This window comes from Pseudopipra pipra, chromosome 3, assembly GCF_036250125.1.
Source record: "Pseudopipra pipra isolate bDixPip1 chromosome 3, bDixPip1.hap1, whole genome shotgun sequence".
Lineage (NCBI taxonomy): Eukaryota > Metazoa > Chordata > Aves > Passeriformes > Pipridae > Pseudopipra > Pseudopipra pipra.
In genome coordinates this window covers 89,106,390-89,123,411 of record NC_087551.1, presented here as the reverse complement: position 1 = coordinate 89,123,411, position 17,022 = coordinate 89,106,390, and the positions used below count along the sequence as shown (strand labels likewise).

The window sequence follows — 17,022 nt, the reverse complement described above, 5'->3', positions numbered from 1 at the left end:
AGCTGCTGGCACCAAAGACATTAAGACAGTGGCCTATCTCCAGTTGCAGCTTCCAAATTCAGTCACTTTGGTATCTCCAGTTCTTTCATCTAGACCTTATAACACTCACAGATGGGGAGAGAGCAAGATTGTATGGAAAGAGAGTTAAGAAATATTTAACAGAAAGAATGGAGATAGACTACAGCGATTCATGGCAGGTCTCAGTCAGACAAGAGTACTGAATGGTGAACTATTCACACACTAACAGCCTTTTTTATACCTCCTTCCTCTTTGTACCCCCCTCATCCTTGTTTCACCCAGATTCCCTTCCCTTAAACATTTCTTAGTAAGTGTAAGGGTGCAAATTCTAGTATGAATTGGAGTATTCAATCATAAGAATAATGGCAAGCCTAATGTTAGCTGTTTGTGATTAAGTTATGTTAAAAATGAGCTTTCAGGAAAGAGTAAAAAGAGGTTTGAGATCTCAGTGAATGAATGAAGCAATTAGTATATAATAAAAACACATAATTGACATAAACAATTAACGCTGCTTCTCCCATAGATCCATTCTATCATTATGAACACAACTTAAACCCAGAAACCTTTACTTATTTGGAATAAAACCTTGCAAATAATAATTGTAAATGTAAATGTAAAATAATTTTATTATAATTTTATTTGCTTCTCATCAATTTACAGTAACAAGAAAAATTCATATTTTCATTCAGATCATGTGAAATAGTTGCTGCCAGAGCCTTATCTCATTTTAGAAAAAAGATATGACAAAGTTTGCAAAATCTTAATCATAATGAGCACAATCTTAGTATTATGTTTGTGTTTTCTGTGTAAAAGTTTAATATCAAAACAGAAGAATGTTTTGAACTTCCTGTTAATTTCAGACAAAACAACAAGTCAAGTTACAAGATTCATAATTACACAACTCACCTTTTCTGAGATCATACAGCCACCATGGAACAACAACAGAAAAATGTCTGTTTTCATGCAGGCTGTTTTTTTTAGGTAACTATTATTGAAATTTCCTTTGTGATAGCAAACACCTTAACACAGTATCATAGGAAGAAATGCAAACTTAAATCAACTACATTTGGTTAGAAAATAATTGCAAAATTATACTGTATGTTAGTCAACCAGTCTTGTTGCAAAGTGTGCTGATATACTACACACTTTTCTCTTACAGCAGGACTTGGGGCAATTTATATCAGAGCAAGAAAATATGAGTTAAATTCCTGTAAGTCTGTCTTCTCCTTCTATGATACTTATGCTTAGGAACAAGGAAGGATTCCCTATTTTCTTTTAGCTAGGTGGAGAATAAAAAGGCAACTAGTGCACATTCAATAGTCTCTTTTTCTCCTTCTCAGTCCTTTACAGCTACTTGAGGGGAGGTTGCAATGATTGCTGCCATCTACTAGTTCAGAGTATTGAACTGTTTTTACGTCATGATGGGTTTTGGTTTACTGTATCTGGAAGGGTGTTTCTCCTGTCTCCTCCTCTCTTCTCCCTCATCGGGTCAAAATTGCAAGAATAAAAAAGATTTTTGTAGGGAAAATTTCAGAAGCACTGTGCCCACACAATTTGCATGAAAGGACAAGAGTGAGTGTTCTAAAAAGATATGGACAATGAGTAGGGGAAAAACTAGCTCTAGAAAACTCTACTAATGGACTTTTCTCCTTTGGAAAAAAGTGAGGGTTTTTTCAGTTTTCTCAGAATTATGCTGACTGTGACGCTTCTACAGTGAAAGAGAGGGAGAAAAGGGAGAGTAATATCAAACACATTTACTAGGAATTTAAAATTCAGCATGCCTATCCCATTTTTATAAAATATAATTCTATACAGACTTAAATATACACAAGACTTTTCAGTCTTTCATTTTGAAAATAAAGGTTGGCTTGTTTGGCTCTTGGATCTCTTTAACTCCCTTATACCTTTCTTTTTTTCTTTTAACTCTTCATCTCAATGTAATAATTTGTTTATTTTCTACGATTGTCAGGGATAATTGATGCTTCCAAGAGACATTTTGAAAAGTTTTGCTGTTGTTGAATATTCAAGAGCTAGCTTTATACTTAGCTCATTCTTAAAGTATAAAGTATCGCTACTTTTCTTATATCAACAGTCAATTTCTGCTGTGAAGCCCAGAATTAATAGTGTTTTTAAATTTGACTGTTCTTCTAACTCCCCAAAAATTGTTTACAATAGGATGGCTTTAGGTACATTTTGATTAAACTTTTCTCATGAAAACATCTTATTTGTCCAATATATCAAAAATAAACCAAATAATTTCCTTCTTTTTAATCATGACACACCCTTAAATCATGAGATTGTTGACTCTGAATTATTTCCATCTTATATTTCTAGCACATCTATTAAGAGTATACTGAAATTATGAATACAAATGTCATGATCGTTCCAAATCATCAAATCAGAAAGAGCTCTGATTCTTGTAAACTCTGCTTTTAAGAGATAGTGAGAAAGTGATTATGAGTCTTCCTTTGTTATACCACCAATAGGTGAAAGGTACCAAATATGAAAAGCTTCTATCATTTGTATGATTTCACTTTAATATACGAGTGCTTTGGAATAGTCATATGGAAGTCTGATTTCTTTATTTTATAAAACTTATTCTTAAAAAAACCTGAGGACATGGCAAACTGTGCAAAAATAATTTAAAATAACTATTTCAATAAAGCAAAAGTTCATACCATTATTATAACACAGAAAACCATTTTTGTTCCACAGGCAACAAAGGTGCTTCTTACCTGTAAAGCCCTTGTCACAGTTACAAAGAAAAGTATTTGGAGTAACATTGACGCAGTTGCCATTGAAACACGTAGATGGCTGGCACTGTCCAACTATTTCTGTACAATTTTTACCTATTTGAAAGGAATAATATGAACATTGAATTTTACAAAATATTTAGGGGTTTTGGTGAAGTATTTTTAAATGTCAAATGTATAGCTGCAATACAGATAGGCAGATGGATAGTTGAGTATTTGTGTTAACGTTGTTCATTAGTTTTCACTAAAATTACTGAAATTCTAAAACAAGACAGAAAGATATTAATCTGCTTTTATAGGAACTACTGTGCTCAACTGCCATATAGTCACGAATTCACATATACCTTAAAATGCAGAAATGCTGCTGAAACAGTAGTATTTTTTTCTTTTTAACATGAATCTAGCTAATGCTTCCTCTAGCATTGAGAACAAGAGATGTTCTCATGTGGAGTGGAATTTGACAGAATTTTTCTTAATATGCAGCTTTCTGGAAATTACAGTTCCAGTTATAAGTTTTTAATGTTATTTCAGCATACAGGTCTAAATACCATATAATTATGCTTGCCACTTGAATTACTGCTATGACATTATTGACAGTTCAACAACTTTTCAAATTTCTAATTGACTTTATATTATGGGAGGCACTTTTTCTCCCTTATTCTTGTGTAGCCATGTCCATAATATATGGTGGTTTATCTTCCTAATTCTTCTTGTTTACATACAGCTTATTTATGGGACCAGTACTGTTAATACAAAATTATGGCACTACCCAAAACTTTCCTATATAGGCTCACAGAATATTTCAAGCATTGCTTGTTGATAACATTAAGCATGATGATTGCTTTTAACAGAATTTCTTGTGAATTTGTCCATTAATTTCAGTTAAATTAGTACCAGACACTTTTTGATATTATTACTTTCAAAGCCTTTTATACAGCCCCCAGAAATCATAGCAGAAATATTAAACATACTGCATACCATCAATTTTTTCCACTATATTACTACACTTTGAGTAATTATAAAAATATTGTACTCATAACATTGACTCATTCATACCTGCATAATCTTCTATTGACAAATGCATTAAAAACCAAATTATTACACGCTTTGTAAAGTGATTAAAATAAATTACAGCAAACTTTATGCAACATAACCTTCATTTCTGTGTTCTATGAACCTCACTTGTTCATGATTCATCAGCTATGTTTCATAGCATAGCATCACTATTGCGAGAGCACAGAAATCCAGTCCAACAAAGGAACATTGCAACAATTCTGTTCCACAAGTACAAAAAGAGCTACAACAATCCATTTTGTGATGTGAATTAATATTTCTGGAACTTTCTAAAGCATGCCCAAATTTCGTTGGTTTGAATCCAGGAATAATAAACAATTTCCTTAATCCGCTTTCTTAACCCCCTGAAAGGAAGAAAATGGCTAAGAATTTATCTAATCGTGCTGTACTCTCTGGTATTGGAATCCCAACACTAAATTCAGTTTCTCCAATGAGTTTTGAGTAAGTACTGCAATATTTCCTAGATAGAATCAGATAATTTTTTTTTCTTTTGTGAAATATTTAATTTGATGATAACAGTATGTTTAATGAATTCCCTTTGGAAGGAATTTTATGGTACAGAACAATCTGGAAGAAAAGATTAAGTATTTTGCTTTGCTTGTTCTTCTAATTAAATGTTTGACCTTTCAATTAAAAACAAATTTTGATTTTAAAAATTTCCCTAGTGTAGCTTAAAGGTCCTTAAAACTGAAAAGGGAGGGTTTTTTTCAGCAGATTGAATGAAATGCTCAATAAAACCATTTACTTTTTTTCAGCAGTTTGGTTAAGTAACTATTTTTTGGGAGTTTACTCCAAACCATTTATGTTATTTGGTATAAGAATTTAAATTGCTGAAAAATCAGTTACTTCTGTAAGTTCTCAAGTGCTTATTAACATCTCGTGCTTAAGTAGGAAAGAAATATGATAAGAACCTAGTCTGTTTTTCTGTACAATGCACTTATGAATATCAGCAAGTACAAATTGTCTTCAAATTCTTGCACAATCTCCCATAAGTGACTATTTGTAAAAGTGATTCAGTGCAGGTGTGGTAGTGGCAGTGGAAAATCAAATTATACAAAAGCCTTGCTAATTATGTTCTCACTGTTTTATCATCCATTAAGAAAAGTATATGATCCATGTAACGTTTATTCCTAGAAGATAAAAGAAATACCTGAAAATTTTGGAGAACATGTGCACTCGTAAGAATCTGCAGAAAATTCTGATTTCTCAGTGCAGGAGGCGTTGTTGTGGCAAGGTTTGGTGGAGCATATATCAAACTTCTGGCAGAATGTTCCAGAATAGTGTGAGAAACAATGACAGTTATACGCTTTTTCCCAAACATGGCTTAGACATTTTCCATGCCCAGAGCAGAATGGTGCATTTGGAGACTGTTGGCAAAACTGCTGCTTCACAGTTACGTTCAGACGAAGGCCCATATTGCACAATAGGGGGCCTCTCTTATGAAGTTCTGCAAAGTAATGAGTTCCAACACCAAGCCAGTTAGGGTCAACTTGGTGCAGTCCTCTTATCTGGCAAACAAAAATCAACTGTTCTTGAAGAAAAGCAGCTTTAGGGCAGTTAATAAATTCTTCCTTGGAGACGTTTACCAAATTCATTCCATAGGACTGAAAGGATGGCTCAGAAGCGATGAAGAGACTATCACCTAATTGAAGCTGTAAGGGGCATATCTGAGGGATACTGAGGTTTTGTCCTCCCAAGATTTCCCCAGTAATACTTTTATTCATATTCCAGCATTCGGTGTAAAAGTCTGAGCAGACATTTGCCCTTGGTGTCCATTTGATTACAGTAGGTTTTGGTTCCACTCTCCATTCAGCTGTCATTTGCCTCTCACATATTACCTGCCCATTTACAACGCAGAGTTGAAGAAAGCACACTAACATGGGAACTGCTGATTTTGTAGTCATCATTTTACCTGGCAAAGGGAAGTTATCTTTCACACCTGCTTCATTACTGAGGATAGCTTCCGAACACTTGATCCTTAAAGTTCTTGAATATTTTTCATGGCAGTCTAGGAATTCAAAGAGAGGAAAATATTTGTTTTCGCACCAAATACATTTGAATATTAAATCCTCATTACAAGTACAGAAAATGTACAACAAAGCAAGGGCAACATCTAATTACTCTAATGGAAAACTAAAATAAGTCCAATTAACTGATCAGAACTATAACACTTTAACAAAAGTCAGATGCTTCCTATTTTTATTCCTGCTAAAGATTTGATTTTTATTTAGTACATTACATTGTACTTGTGTGCAGAAGAGAAAGAGCTTAAAAACATACTTTCCATAATCCCTCCCTGTGCTCCCAAAAAATGTTATTCAAGTTAAGATAGGACATCTGTGGCAAAACTCGGAACATCTAAGCTCTAGTCATGAGTTTTAACCATAAATATTTTCCTAATAATGATTTATTAATTTATGATAAAAGTAGATATTCTGAAGACATAGGCCTGAGAATTCTGGCTTTATGAAGAAAACATGCAAGCAATCCTCAACACTTTTCTGTTCATACACACTCAGCAAAACACTTCATTAAATCCTTACTTTTCAAAGTACATATCTTAATCATATGCTTGATGGTTTTATGTATCACAGTTAAAGACAACAGATTACAGAGTCCTCCATAACTGTTTAATTTATAGATTAGCCTTTTTTGTCCCTTGAATGTATCTAGCAATTTTTTTATTGCATGGAGATGAATGATTAGAGAAGGAAAACCAAAATAAGATTATATATAAGTGTGGTAAATATAAATGGTAAATATAAAATGGTAAACCCCCAGGGGGTGGTTACCCTTGGGGTTGAGCCTATGAGTGTTTCTGCAAAATATAAACATATCACCCAGACTGGAAAAGGAGGTCGTAGTTGTTGTTGGAGGAGAGGTGGCCATGAGGAGAAGGGGCAGGAGCCCCGTTGGGGGCTATGGCCCCCCTAGCCCCTGGCTGGGGGGCTACAGGGACTTGGAACAGTGTTAGACTGGGCTAAGTATCTGTAGCTGAGAAGCTGGGAGTTTTTCTCCACCGTGAGCAGCCGCAGGAGCAGTGGTAGAACAGCACTGACCGGAGAACAGTGGCAAAGAGCCAGAAGATAAGGAGCAGCAAAAAAAACATTGCAGCCAAGGAGGAGAGACACAGAGAAATGTCTGAGGGAGATAGAGCAGGACTAAGCTCTACAGAGAGAGAGAGTTTGGGTAAGAACTGAAACAAACTCCCCAAACCCCTCTGAGACCTCCTAGAAAGGAGGAGGAGATGGATTCTTACTTGAGAAGAGTCTTGCAGTGCTACAGCACTGAAAAGAGAGGAACTGAGAAACTCAGGCTTCCCACAGCTGGACCGGGATGGCCGAAGGAATGTGGAGGAGGGCTTTGCCCCCCGCTGCTCTGAGACAGAGCGTGGGAGCTCTGTAAGGGAATTTGAATCCCCTCAAGGATAGGGACCGTCACAAAGACCCTGCACTTCGTGATATGACGTGGTGAAGTGACCTTTGTCCCGATGAACACAGCACACGGAAGAGAAGACCCTCGCTTGGAGTCGAAGGGCCGAGAGGGGCTTGGAGATCCCCCTCGTGTGTACTGGCAGAGATCCAGCTACAGCGGCTGCATGGAAAGAGACTGCTGCCCTAAAGAGACTGCTGCTCTGAGAGTGGAAAGGATCTCTTCCTTCTTCCCTCCTGAACTTTTATTTGGAGGAAGAAGAGATTTGATCCATTGTAAATACTGCTTTATCATAGAGGAGATAGTTAAGATTGTATATGATGTATTATACTATTTATTTGTGCAGTCATTGTAGTATAATCCCTTTCCCCCATTTTGAGTCTTGTGTGGTGTCTGGAAAACCCATCTAACATTGGGCTGAGATGTGGGAGGGGGGTTTGGACTCGGGAATTGGATTTTGGGGCTCTCAAACCATTACAGTAAGTAAGCTTTCTCATGCAGTCATACTAAAAATGATGAAAACATATTATGTTTAATACCTTAGAAATTTTCCATAGATTTACATTAGTAAAAGTTTAATTTGTCTTAAATATAATGTTTTTTCTCACTTTTAGTCTTTTTCCTCTCACTGTACTTATCTGACACTTTAAGATAGTGGTTTCTATACTGACATTTACAAATGAGAAAATTATTTGAAAGAATAAAATCTATCTTGCAAGGGAAGACATTTAATAAAAATAAAAAATAGTATTTATAGTTTGAAATTTTTTCTCATTTTTGCACAGCACGTGGAAACACACGTGGATGCATATTTTTCTATGCCTACATGTACCTGGTCTACTGCTAAAGTGCATGTGGATTATGATACTGATTGAAGTACATGATTTCCTTGAATGTCCTCCTCTTCTCCTATGTACTTCAAGAGTATTTTGGACCATACTTTGGACTATTCTGAAAGATCAAAGCAGGACAGAAAAGATACTGTTCGAGGAAAACTTTAGTTGAAGAATATTAAAAGACTCAAGACTGCTGCAAATTATAGGATACTATCGAAGAGTAGTCTCCCATTGTCACAAATTGGGATGAAAACATCTAAAATTTAGCTACATCCTATTAGTAAATTGCTGAGCATGTGAACCTATCCCAATGACCTTTGTGCAGCAGAATGATCAGCACTGTTTAAGTATTTGAAGATACCAGAAAAGTGTGGACTATGACTAACTACTAGTAATAATAGCAGACTCAAGCTTTAGAATATTAAACTCAGAAGGGGTAGGAACCAGGGTTTGATCCTTCTCCCAGAATAGCTTCTGTTTTGATTTAATTACTGAATCCCAATTCTGCCTTCAAAGAGTTTCGGTACTCTGACCACATAGCTCCAGAGCCAGGCAAGTATGTTAATTTCTAATTTTCTCTCTCTGTCTCTGCATTTCCACCCCTGAGAGTTAATTCCCCATAGAAAGAAAGAAAGGACATGGATCTGCAAGAAAACTACTACCCTTGTTGCTGAGTACTCATTGTCTTTCTATTTTGAGACCATTCTATTATCTTCAGAATCTCATGATGTTCAATGATACCATTAGATAATGGTCTATCAAATGTGTAGTTTGGATCATTTAGCATTTTTTTCTTTTCAGGTAACAGTCTTGAACTATTAGATTCATTATAGCTGCTATTACATCTGTCACTATTATCAGGTATAAAAGTCTATGCTCTATATTACTGCATATTTAGAAATCCTACATTCAGCAGCCCATCTTTTCATACCTATTTCATAATGAGATTTTCTCAGTTGGTACTAAAATAGGCCTTTATAAAAGGTTATTTTTCTTTTTAGATACTTCAAAGAGAAAGCTACTGCATGTTTAATGCAGAAGAGTTCCTGCCCACTTACATTTTGCCCTTCATTCATGCAATTATGCATCATTATGGTATCACATATAGGTTTAATTTTTACTGGTAAAGAAAATGTGCTTCCTTACAATATTTGTATGGGGTAAATCTGGACTATTTTAAAATGAGTTATCTGTAGCATTTTAACAGTTCATACTCTTCACAAAAATCATTATTAGTCTTCATGCCGCCAAAAATTATTATGGGAGCACTATAATTAATAATATTAAATAAACAAAATCATCCTGTAAAAGCAGTGGAAAAAAACACAGGGGAAGATAGAAAAGAAATACCAAGAGATTGTTTATTCAGCAATAAATCATGAAGGAAAGAAGTTATAGAGTGAAGAGCATAAAAAGCAAAAAGCCATATATGAAATACAGTTAAAATATTAACATACCTTGCATAGAAAATCAGCCAAGAAATTAAATAACTGCAAAGTGCTGATGCCATATCATGAGACAAAAAATGTGATAAGATGAAATTTGAAGTGATTTTGACAACTTTCATACCTTAGGTCTGCTTTAGGCAAGGAGAAAATCTTCCTATCTATAACCTCAACTGGTTCCATGTAATTGATGAAGACTAAGAAAAGTTCAAGACTGGTATTTGTATGGACACACAGATACATGAAGAAAATCTAACTCTTAAAGTTACATTAGGTTGGGTGAAAAGCAAAACAGTGCTCTATTTTGTACTATTGTAGAACTAAAACAGTCAGGTTTATGCAGAACTTCAGGGAAGTAATTTAAAAGCAAAAATGAATCCCAAGTTATTTGTTTTCAAGTCCAGCATCTTAAAGATTATGTGCTCTTTCTATTAATAGCAAGTATGACATACTAATGACAAAAATTATAAGTATATTATAAGTGAGAGTGGAGAAATGCCCACTGAAGATATATAACTCCAATGACCTTCCAGGGAAAAAAAAATCTGTCAAAGAAGAGGATAAACCAGAAAATGTTTAGGAACATCATGTTACCATGTTTTGGTTAGGAATGGACCATCTCTTTCCACTTTCTCACATGTCACATGCACACTTTTTTGAATTACTGCCTGTGTTTGACAAACTCTGGTAGGATGCAATTGAAACCTTGGATCAAAGTGATTTAAAAAGAACTGAGAGAGTCTTGTTGGGGGGCTTGCAAAGTGTCCATCACCTTCCTCAGGAGCTGCATTTAAGCTCAGGTTCTCACTCTTTGTCCTCACCTGGGTTATGCTGCAAGTAGAGCTGGTGCTTGACCTTATACCATGATTACCCAAATGTCAGAAATCAAGCAGGAGGGGCAGAAGGCTGTCTTCGCTGAACAGGAACCTTCTCTTGGAGATAAGGCAAAAAATTAAGGTGTATGACCAGTGGAAGTAATTCAAGTGACATGGGAAGAATTCAGAGAGGCTGCTTGCAGCTGTAGGGAGAAAATTTGTGCAGCCAAAGCTCAACTGCAGCTGAAGCTGGCTAGAAATGTAAGGGACAACAAAAAGAGTTTTCAAATATATTAATGGCATAGTCAGTATGGAAATGTCATCAGTCCATTACAGGATGAGGATGGTCACCTCACAATCAGGGACAGAGAAAGGCAGAGGTGTTTAATGCTTTCTTTGCCTCTGTCTTCAACACAGATGATACACCAAGGGGGTCTCAGTGCCCTGAGCTGGAGGACCACAACTGTGAGAATGATTAACTCCCAGTCAACCCTGAAATTGTGCAGGATCTGCTGCTCCAGCTGGATCCTGACAAATCTATGGGGCCTGATGGGATTCATCCCAGAATCTCAAAGAGTTGGCTGATTTCATCACAAAACCCCTCTCAATGACTTTTAAGTGGCCTTGGGAATCTGGAGATGTCCCAGCTTGCTGGAAGCTGGTGAATACTGTCCCAGTTTTCAAGAAGGGCAAGAAGGACCCTGGAAACTACAGGCCTCTCAGTCTCAATTTAGTGCCTGATAGAATTGTGGAGAAGATTATCCTGGAAGTATTGAAAACCACCTGAAAGACAACGCAGTCATTGGTCACAGCCAGCACAGCTGCAGGAGTGGAAAGTCCTGCTTACCTGGTTTCCTTTGATGACAAGGTAACCCACCTAACTGACCAAGGAAAGACAGTTGATGTAATCCTTTTGGATTTCAGTGAAGCTCTCAACACTGTCTCTTACAGGATCCTTCTGGACAAAATGTCCAGCACACAGCTGGATAAGCATCATGTGGTGGGTGGGTGAGCAATTGGCTCACAAAGAGTGAAAGGGGTAACACCAGAGTGGTGACCTGTCACTAGTGGGGTTCCTGAAAGCTCCATCTTAGGCTCTGTGCTCTTCAACATCTTCACAAATGACTTGGATGAAGGACTGGAAGGGATAGTAAGAAAGTTGGCAGATGATACTAAACTTGCAGGAGCTCTTGACTCCCTCGAAGGCAGGGAGTCCCTGCAGAGGGACCTCAACAGATTATAGGACTGGGCAATTAACAACCATATGAAGTTCAACAAGGGAAAGTTCAGGATTCTCCACCTGGGATGGGGCAGATGTACATACAGACTGGGTAATGAGATGCTGGAGAGCAGTGCCATGGAAAGGGACCTGGGGATCGTGGTTAATGGCAAGTTGATATGAGTCAACAGTACCCTGGCAGCCAGGAGGGCCAACCGTTTCCTGGGGGGCATCAGGCAAAGCATCACCAGCCGGTCATGGGAGGCGATTGTGCTGCTCTGCTCTGCACTGATGCGGCCTCACCTTGAATATTGTGTGCAGTTTTGGGCACCGCAATAAAAGAAAGATATTAAGCTATTAGTGAGCATTCAAAGGAGGGCAATGAAGATGGTAAAGGGCTTTGAGAGGAAACCATATGAGGAGCGACTGAGGTCACTTGGTTTGTTCAGCCTGGAGAAGTCAGGAGACTGAGGGCAGACTTCATTGCAGTCCACAACTTCCTCATGAGGGGAAGAGAAGAAGCAGGCACTGATCTCTTTCTTGAGGTGACCAGAAACAGGACCTGAGGGAATGGCCTGAAGTTATGTCAGGGGAGGTTTAGGTTGGATATTAGAAAAAGGTTGTTCACCCAGAGGGTTGTTGGGCACTGGAATAGACTCTCCAAGGAAGTGTTCACAGCACCAAGCCTGACAGATTTCAAAGAAGCATTTGGACAATTCCCTCAGGCACATGGTGTGACTCTTGGGCGTGGTCCAGTGCAGGGTTAAGAGTTGGACTCAATGATCCTTATGGGTCCCTTCCAGATTATAGCAAATATTTAAAGTGGCATGGTTTCACCTAAATAAAGAAATAGATAAATAAACATTCTTTTACATCTTGTCTTTATTGTAATTTTCTTTCTGTAAGTTCATGATGAAGCCCCTGACTATGACTGTGACCATGACTGCGACCTTCTGAGGTGAAAGAGTCTTTGACTACAGAATACTAACAGGTAATGGGAGACTGTAGCTACAATGTACCTTAGGCAAATAGCACAACACAGTTTAAAGAAAGATGAACTTTCTATGTAGGATCCGTGACTGTTTCATGGAGGAGTAGGTTGGAAAATACAAAAGACAAATCAACCTTTGATGTGATTGTAGTTATTTGCATGTCCTGATTCAGAATTGAAAAGTGTCTGTCTAGCAGGGACCATCATGTACCCAGATTCAAAATGCCTGCAGAAAGAACAAAAGTAAAAGGAAAAAGTCAAATTGTCCTCAGTTTCTAAAAAAGAAACTAGTAATGCAGTTAATTTGTTAAAAGGATGCTTAAAAGAGGGCAGTGGTGTTAAACGCTCATAGAAAAAGCAGAGATTTTATAAGGATAATGTATTAGACATAGATTAAAAAATGTGTATCATTGATCAGGGCTTGAAAATAGATAAAAAGAAGCTGGTGTCTAAATTTAAGGGTGTGAGAAGGAAAGCAAGAAACAGACCTTAGAATCCACAATTTCCCATAAATCACTCAAATAAAAACATCACAGACTCTGGTGGGTTGAATGTTAAAACATATATTCATATGAAAACTAGAGGAAAAAAAAGAATTCAAAGAGCAAGTAACAGTAGCAAAACCGATAATAAATCTTGAAAAAGACAGCAGTAATCGAAATCCTAACAGAGAGCCTTCATAAGCAACAGACATTCTAATAATGAACTTATTGTTCAGTTGTGATGCAGTGTCAGAGTGGATCATATTCACATTCAGTGAAAACTCTGGTTGCAATAGAAACTACAGAAGAAAAGGATAATTTCATGAGCTACTGAGAATGACATTCTGTCTAGTCCCACTGACTTCACTTTGCTGAATTTCACAAGTTTGTTGTATTCACTAGTGACACTTATGGTGCCTGGGGGAAAGAACATTGCTAGAAATATTAGCAATGGAAATTGTTAAAGAACACACTGTGCTCTTGTGATAAACTTCCTCGCTAATATTTCTTAATCTACATACTAATTTATGTGTCATATTTAGTTAATTGTACTACAGCTGTATTAAAAGACATAAGGCAGAAGTGGTTTTAAATATATTTTTTCCTCTAACACTGCCGTACTTGACAACACAAGGTCCACAAAAATGGACAAGAAACGTTGTTATAGCCCTTATTAGTTATAGCTCAATCATAGAACAAGGTCCTGAAAATGATCATCGGGGATGATGATAAAGGGCATTGACATTCATTGAAACTTGTGGAGTGTGTACTACAGTTATATTCCCTCAAACAGCTTCTCTGATTAGTGGTATATGAAGAATGAAATGAAGAGAGGTGGACCTAGAACAGGATACACATTTCTCTTGTCCATCACCACCTTACCTTTACTTTTGGTGTCTAAACTTTGAAAATATTTAGTCATACCAGCAAAGGACTGGCAAACTTTTTAAAAATGGAAACATGATTTTCAAGGAGAATGCATGAAAATTATGATGGGCAACATAAAACTGTAAGAGGATTCTAAATATAAAAGAAATTTTACTCTATTTTCTTATTGTATATAAAATTAATATCACAGGATCACAGAATATGCTGAGTTGGAAGTGAAACTCAAGGACCATTGAGGCTAACCCTTAGCCCTGCACAGGAGCATCCCCAGGAGTCACACAATGAGCTTGAGAGTATCATCCAGAGGCTTCTTGAACTCTGTCGGGCTTGGTGCTGTGACCACTTCCCTGGGGAGCCTGTTGCAGTGCCCAACCACCATTTGGGTTGTTATGATCTGGTTATTAAAATTATTAGAAAGGCCTCTGCCCGAATTAAGGTTCAAATGAGACCATATGCCAAAGTCAATAGTATTTAACAGTAAACTGAGGCAGAAAGAGAGAGATAGAAAGAAATTGGAAAAAGAAGGGGGCAGGAGGAAGAAAGAGAGTGACAGAGAGATTAGATAGAAAATGTATCACCACTTTGTGGAGTCCGCTGGTGTCCCATGCATCAGGGTCTTCTGGTCTTTTTGGTGGTGAGAGCCCCACAAAGCATAGAGTCCAATGGATAAATATACGTTCAGGAGATGCCAGGAACCTCCCCTGGCAGGGAGAAGCTTTGTGGTCTCTTTCAACAGGCTCTGGATTTGTTGCCTCAGCTGGATCACATGCAGTCCCCTGATGGTGGAAGACCTAAGGAATGAGTCTGGGGGCACTTTGGGATCTTTGATGGTTTATGACCCTTTCTCAGCTACCTCTCACATGAATATGTTGTGTGTATGTGGTCTTCCCAGAGTGAGGGCATTTACTCCTGTTTTGTGTGGAGAGATTTCACTATCATACACCTAAAACCCGTCTCATCCTTCACCCGCTGAGGCTTGTTTACTTCTCCCTAAACCTGATATAATTGGACAGTAGTCTTATCTTGAGTTCCCATCACAGTCCAAATTCCAGTCAGGATGCATATGCTGGAGGGGGGTGCTTCAGTGGTCTCAGAGAGGCAGTTGTTTCTTTGCAGTTTAACAAAAAGTCTTTCTATGATTTTGGCAATGTTTAAGACATGAAAAGTATTTCAGTCTATCATATGGGTGAAGAATCTTTTTCTGATATCCAACATAAACCTCACTTGACATAACTTCAGGCCATTCCCTTGGGTCCTGTCACTGGCAACCTCAGAGAAGAGATCAGTGCCTGCCTCTCTTCTTTGCCTCACAAGGAAATTGTAACTGCAATGAGGTCTCCCCTCAGTCTCCTCCAAGCTGAACAAACCGAGTGACCTCAGCCACTCCTCATACGGCTTCCCCTCAAGGCCCTTCACTGTCTTTGTTGCCCTCCTTTGAATGCTCACTAATAAAATTAATATCTTTCTTACATTGCAGTGCCCAAAAACGCACACAATATTCAAGGTGAGGACAGATCAGTGCAGAGCAGAGAGGGACAATCATCTCCCTTGACAGGCGATGCTTTGCCTGATGCCCCCCAGGACACGGTTGGCCCTCCTGGCTGCCAGGGCACTGCTGGCTCAGATTCAACTTGCCATCAACCAGTACCCCCAGGTCCCTTTCCATGGCACTGTTTTCCAGCATCTCATTCCCCAGTCTGTATGAAAATCCAGGGTTGCAGAATCCTTCACTTTCCCTTGTAGAACTTCATATGATTGGTGATTGCTCAGTCCTCCAATTTGTCAATTAAAATTGATTATCACTTTGTTTCCATTTCTTTGAGGTTTTTGAGTTCCTATATAATGTATTTCATGGGGGCATTTGAAATAAACTTTTCATTAAAATCAAAAATATACTTCTGAAGCTAACTCAAAATCATCCCCTCTTAGCATACTTTAGTTCACATAATGCAGCAATCTCAAAACAAGTGAATCCTCTGATGAAACAAACCTGAAAGAAGCACTTCAGGAATGTACCTAGTGCACTCGAGTGACTAATGGATGATTGATCCATATGGATAAAGCTAGTGTGCAGTAAAATTCCCAAATGAAGAATAACATGAATATCAGGTAGTGATATCAGGTAGCTTCACTGCTTCGCTTTAAAAATCCTCTCTTATCTCTCCACACTACTTGAAAATAAAGACAAATTTGTGAATTAAATGTGAACTATACCAGAACTAATTTTCCAACATATTCAAAGAGTTAAACTCTGCTGTATTCAACAGAATTGATCCCTAATTAGAGCAAAGGAATTTAGAACATTCTGTGTGAAAACTAGCATAAATCTTGAAAAGAAAATTAATTCTTGCCAACTCCAGATAATTTAGGTTCATTGAATTGGCTTCGATACTGAACTAGAGAAAGTATTAGTCTGATATGTTAATTCTTAAGAAGCCATATTAGTCAAGGATTTCTTGGCTGCTACAGTCCATCATGATTTTAGTTCAGCATAGAAAGAAAGAGTAAGATTATTGGACACTCCTAGATGTCATAGAATCACAGAATTGTTTTCATTGGAAGGTACTGTAAACATCATTTACTTTCAACCCCCTCTCCCATGGGCAGAGACACCTTCCGTTAGACCAGGTTGCTCAAAGCCCTGTCCAACCTGGCCTTGAACACTGCCAGGGTTGCGGCATTCACAACTTCTCTGGGCAACGTGTTCCAGTGTCTCATCATCCTCACAGTAAAGAATTTCTTCCTAACATCGAATCCAAACCTCCTCTCTTTCATTTTGAACCTATTACTCCCTGTTCTATCACTACAGTTCCTGATGAAGATTCCCTCTCTGTCTTCCTTGTAGGACTCCAGATACTGGAAGGTTATTATGAGGTCCTATACACAACCTTTGCTTCTCTAGGCTGAACAGCCCCAACTTTCTCAGCCTGTCTCTATAGAGGAGCTGCTCTAACATCCTTATTGTGCCCTACTGTAGAAGCCCAGAAGGTAAGGGGCTAATGTGTATGTCTCAAACACCAATAGCCAAACATCTATGGAGTCAACCAAGGACTGTTGGTAAGAACATTC

At 37.8% G+C, this 17,022-nt stretch overlaps 1 protein-coding gene across 1 annotated transcript in view; it reads right to left on the bottom strand.

The window, feature by feature from the left end:
- The window catches only part of EYS (eyes shut homolog), an 863,631-nt gene that overhangs the window by 764,757 nt on the left and 81,852 nt on the right, over positions 1–17,022 (bottom strand). The window contains exons 2-3 of the mRNA XM_064650232.1: positions 4,996–5,853; positions 2,754–2,867 (exon numbers count right to left, since the gene is read on the bottom strand). Of these exons, the coding sequence (XP_064506302.1) occupies positions 2,754–2,867; positions 4,996–5,752 (871 nt within the window). The 5' untranslated portion in view covers positions 5,753–5,853. The remainder of the gene's footprint in view (positions 1–2,753; positions 2,868–4,995; positions 5,854–17,022) is intronic.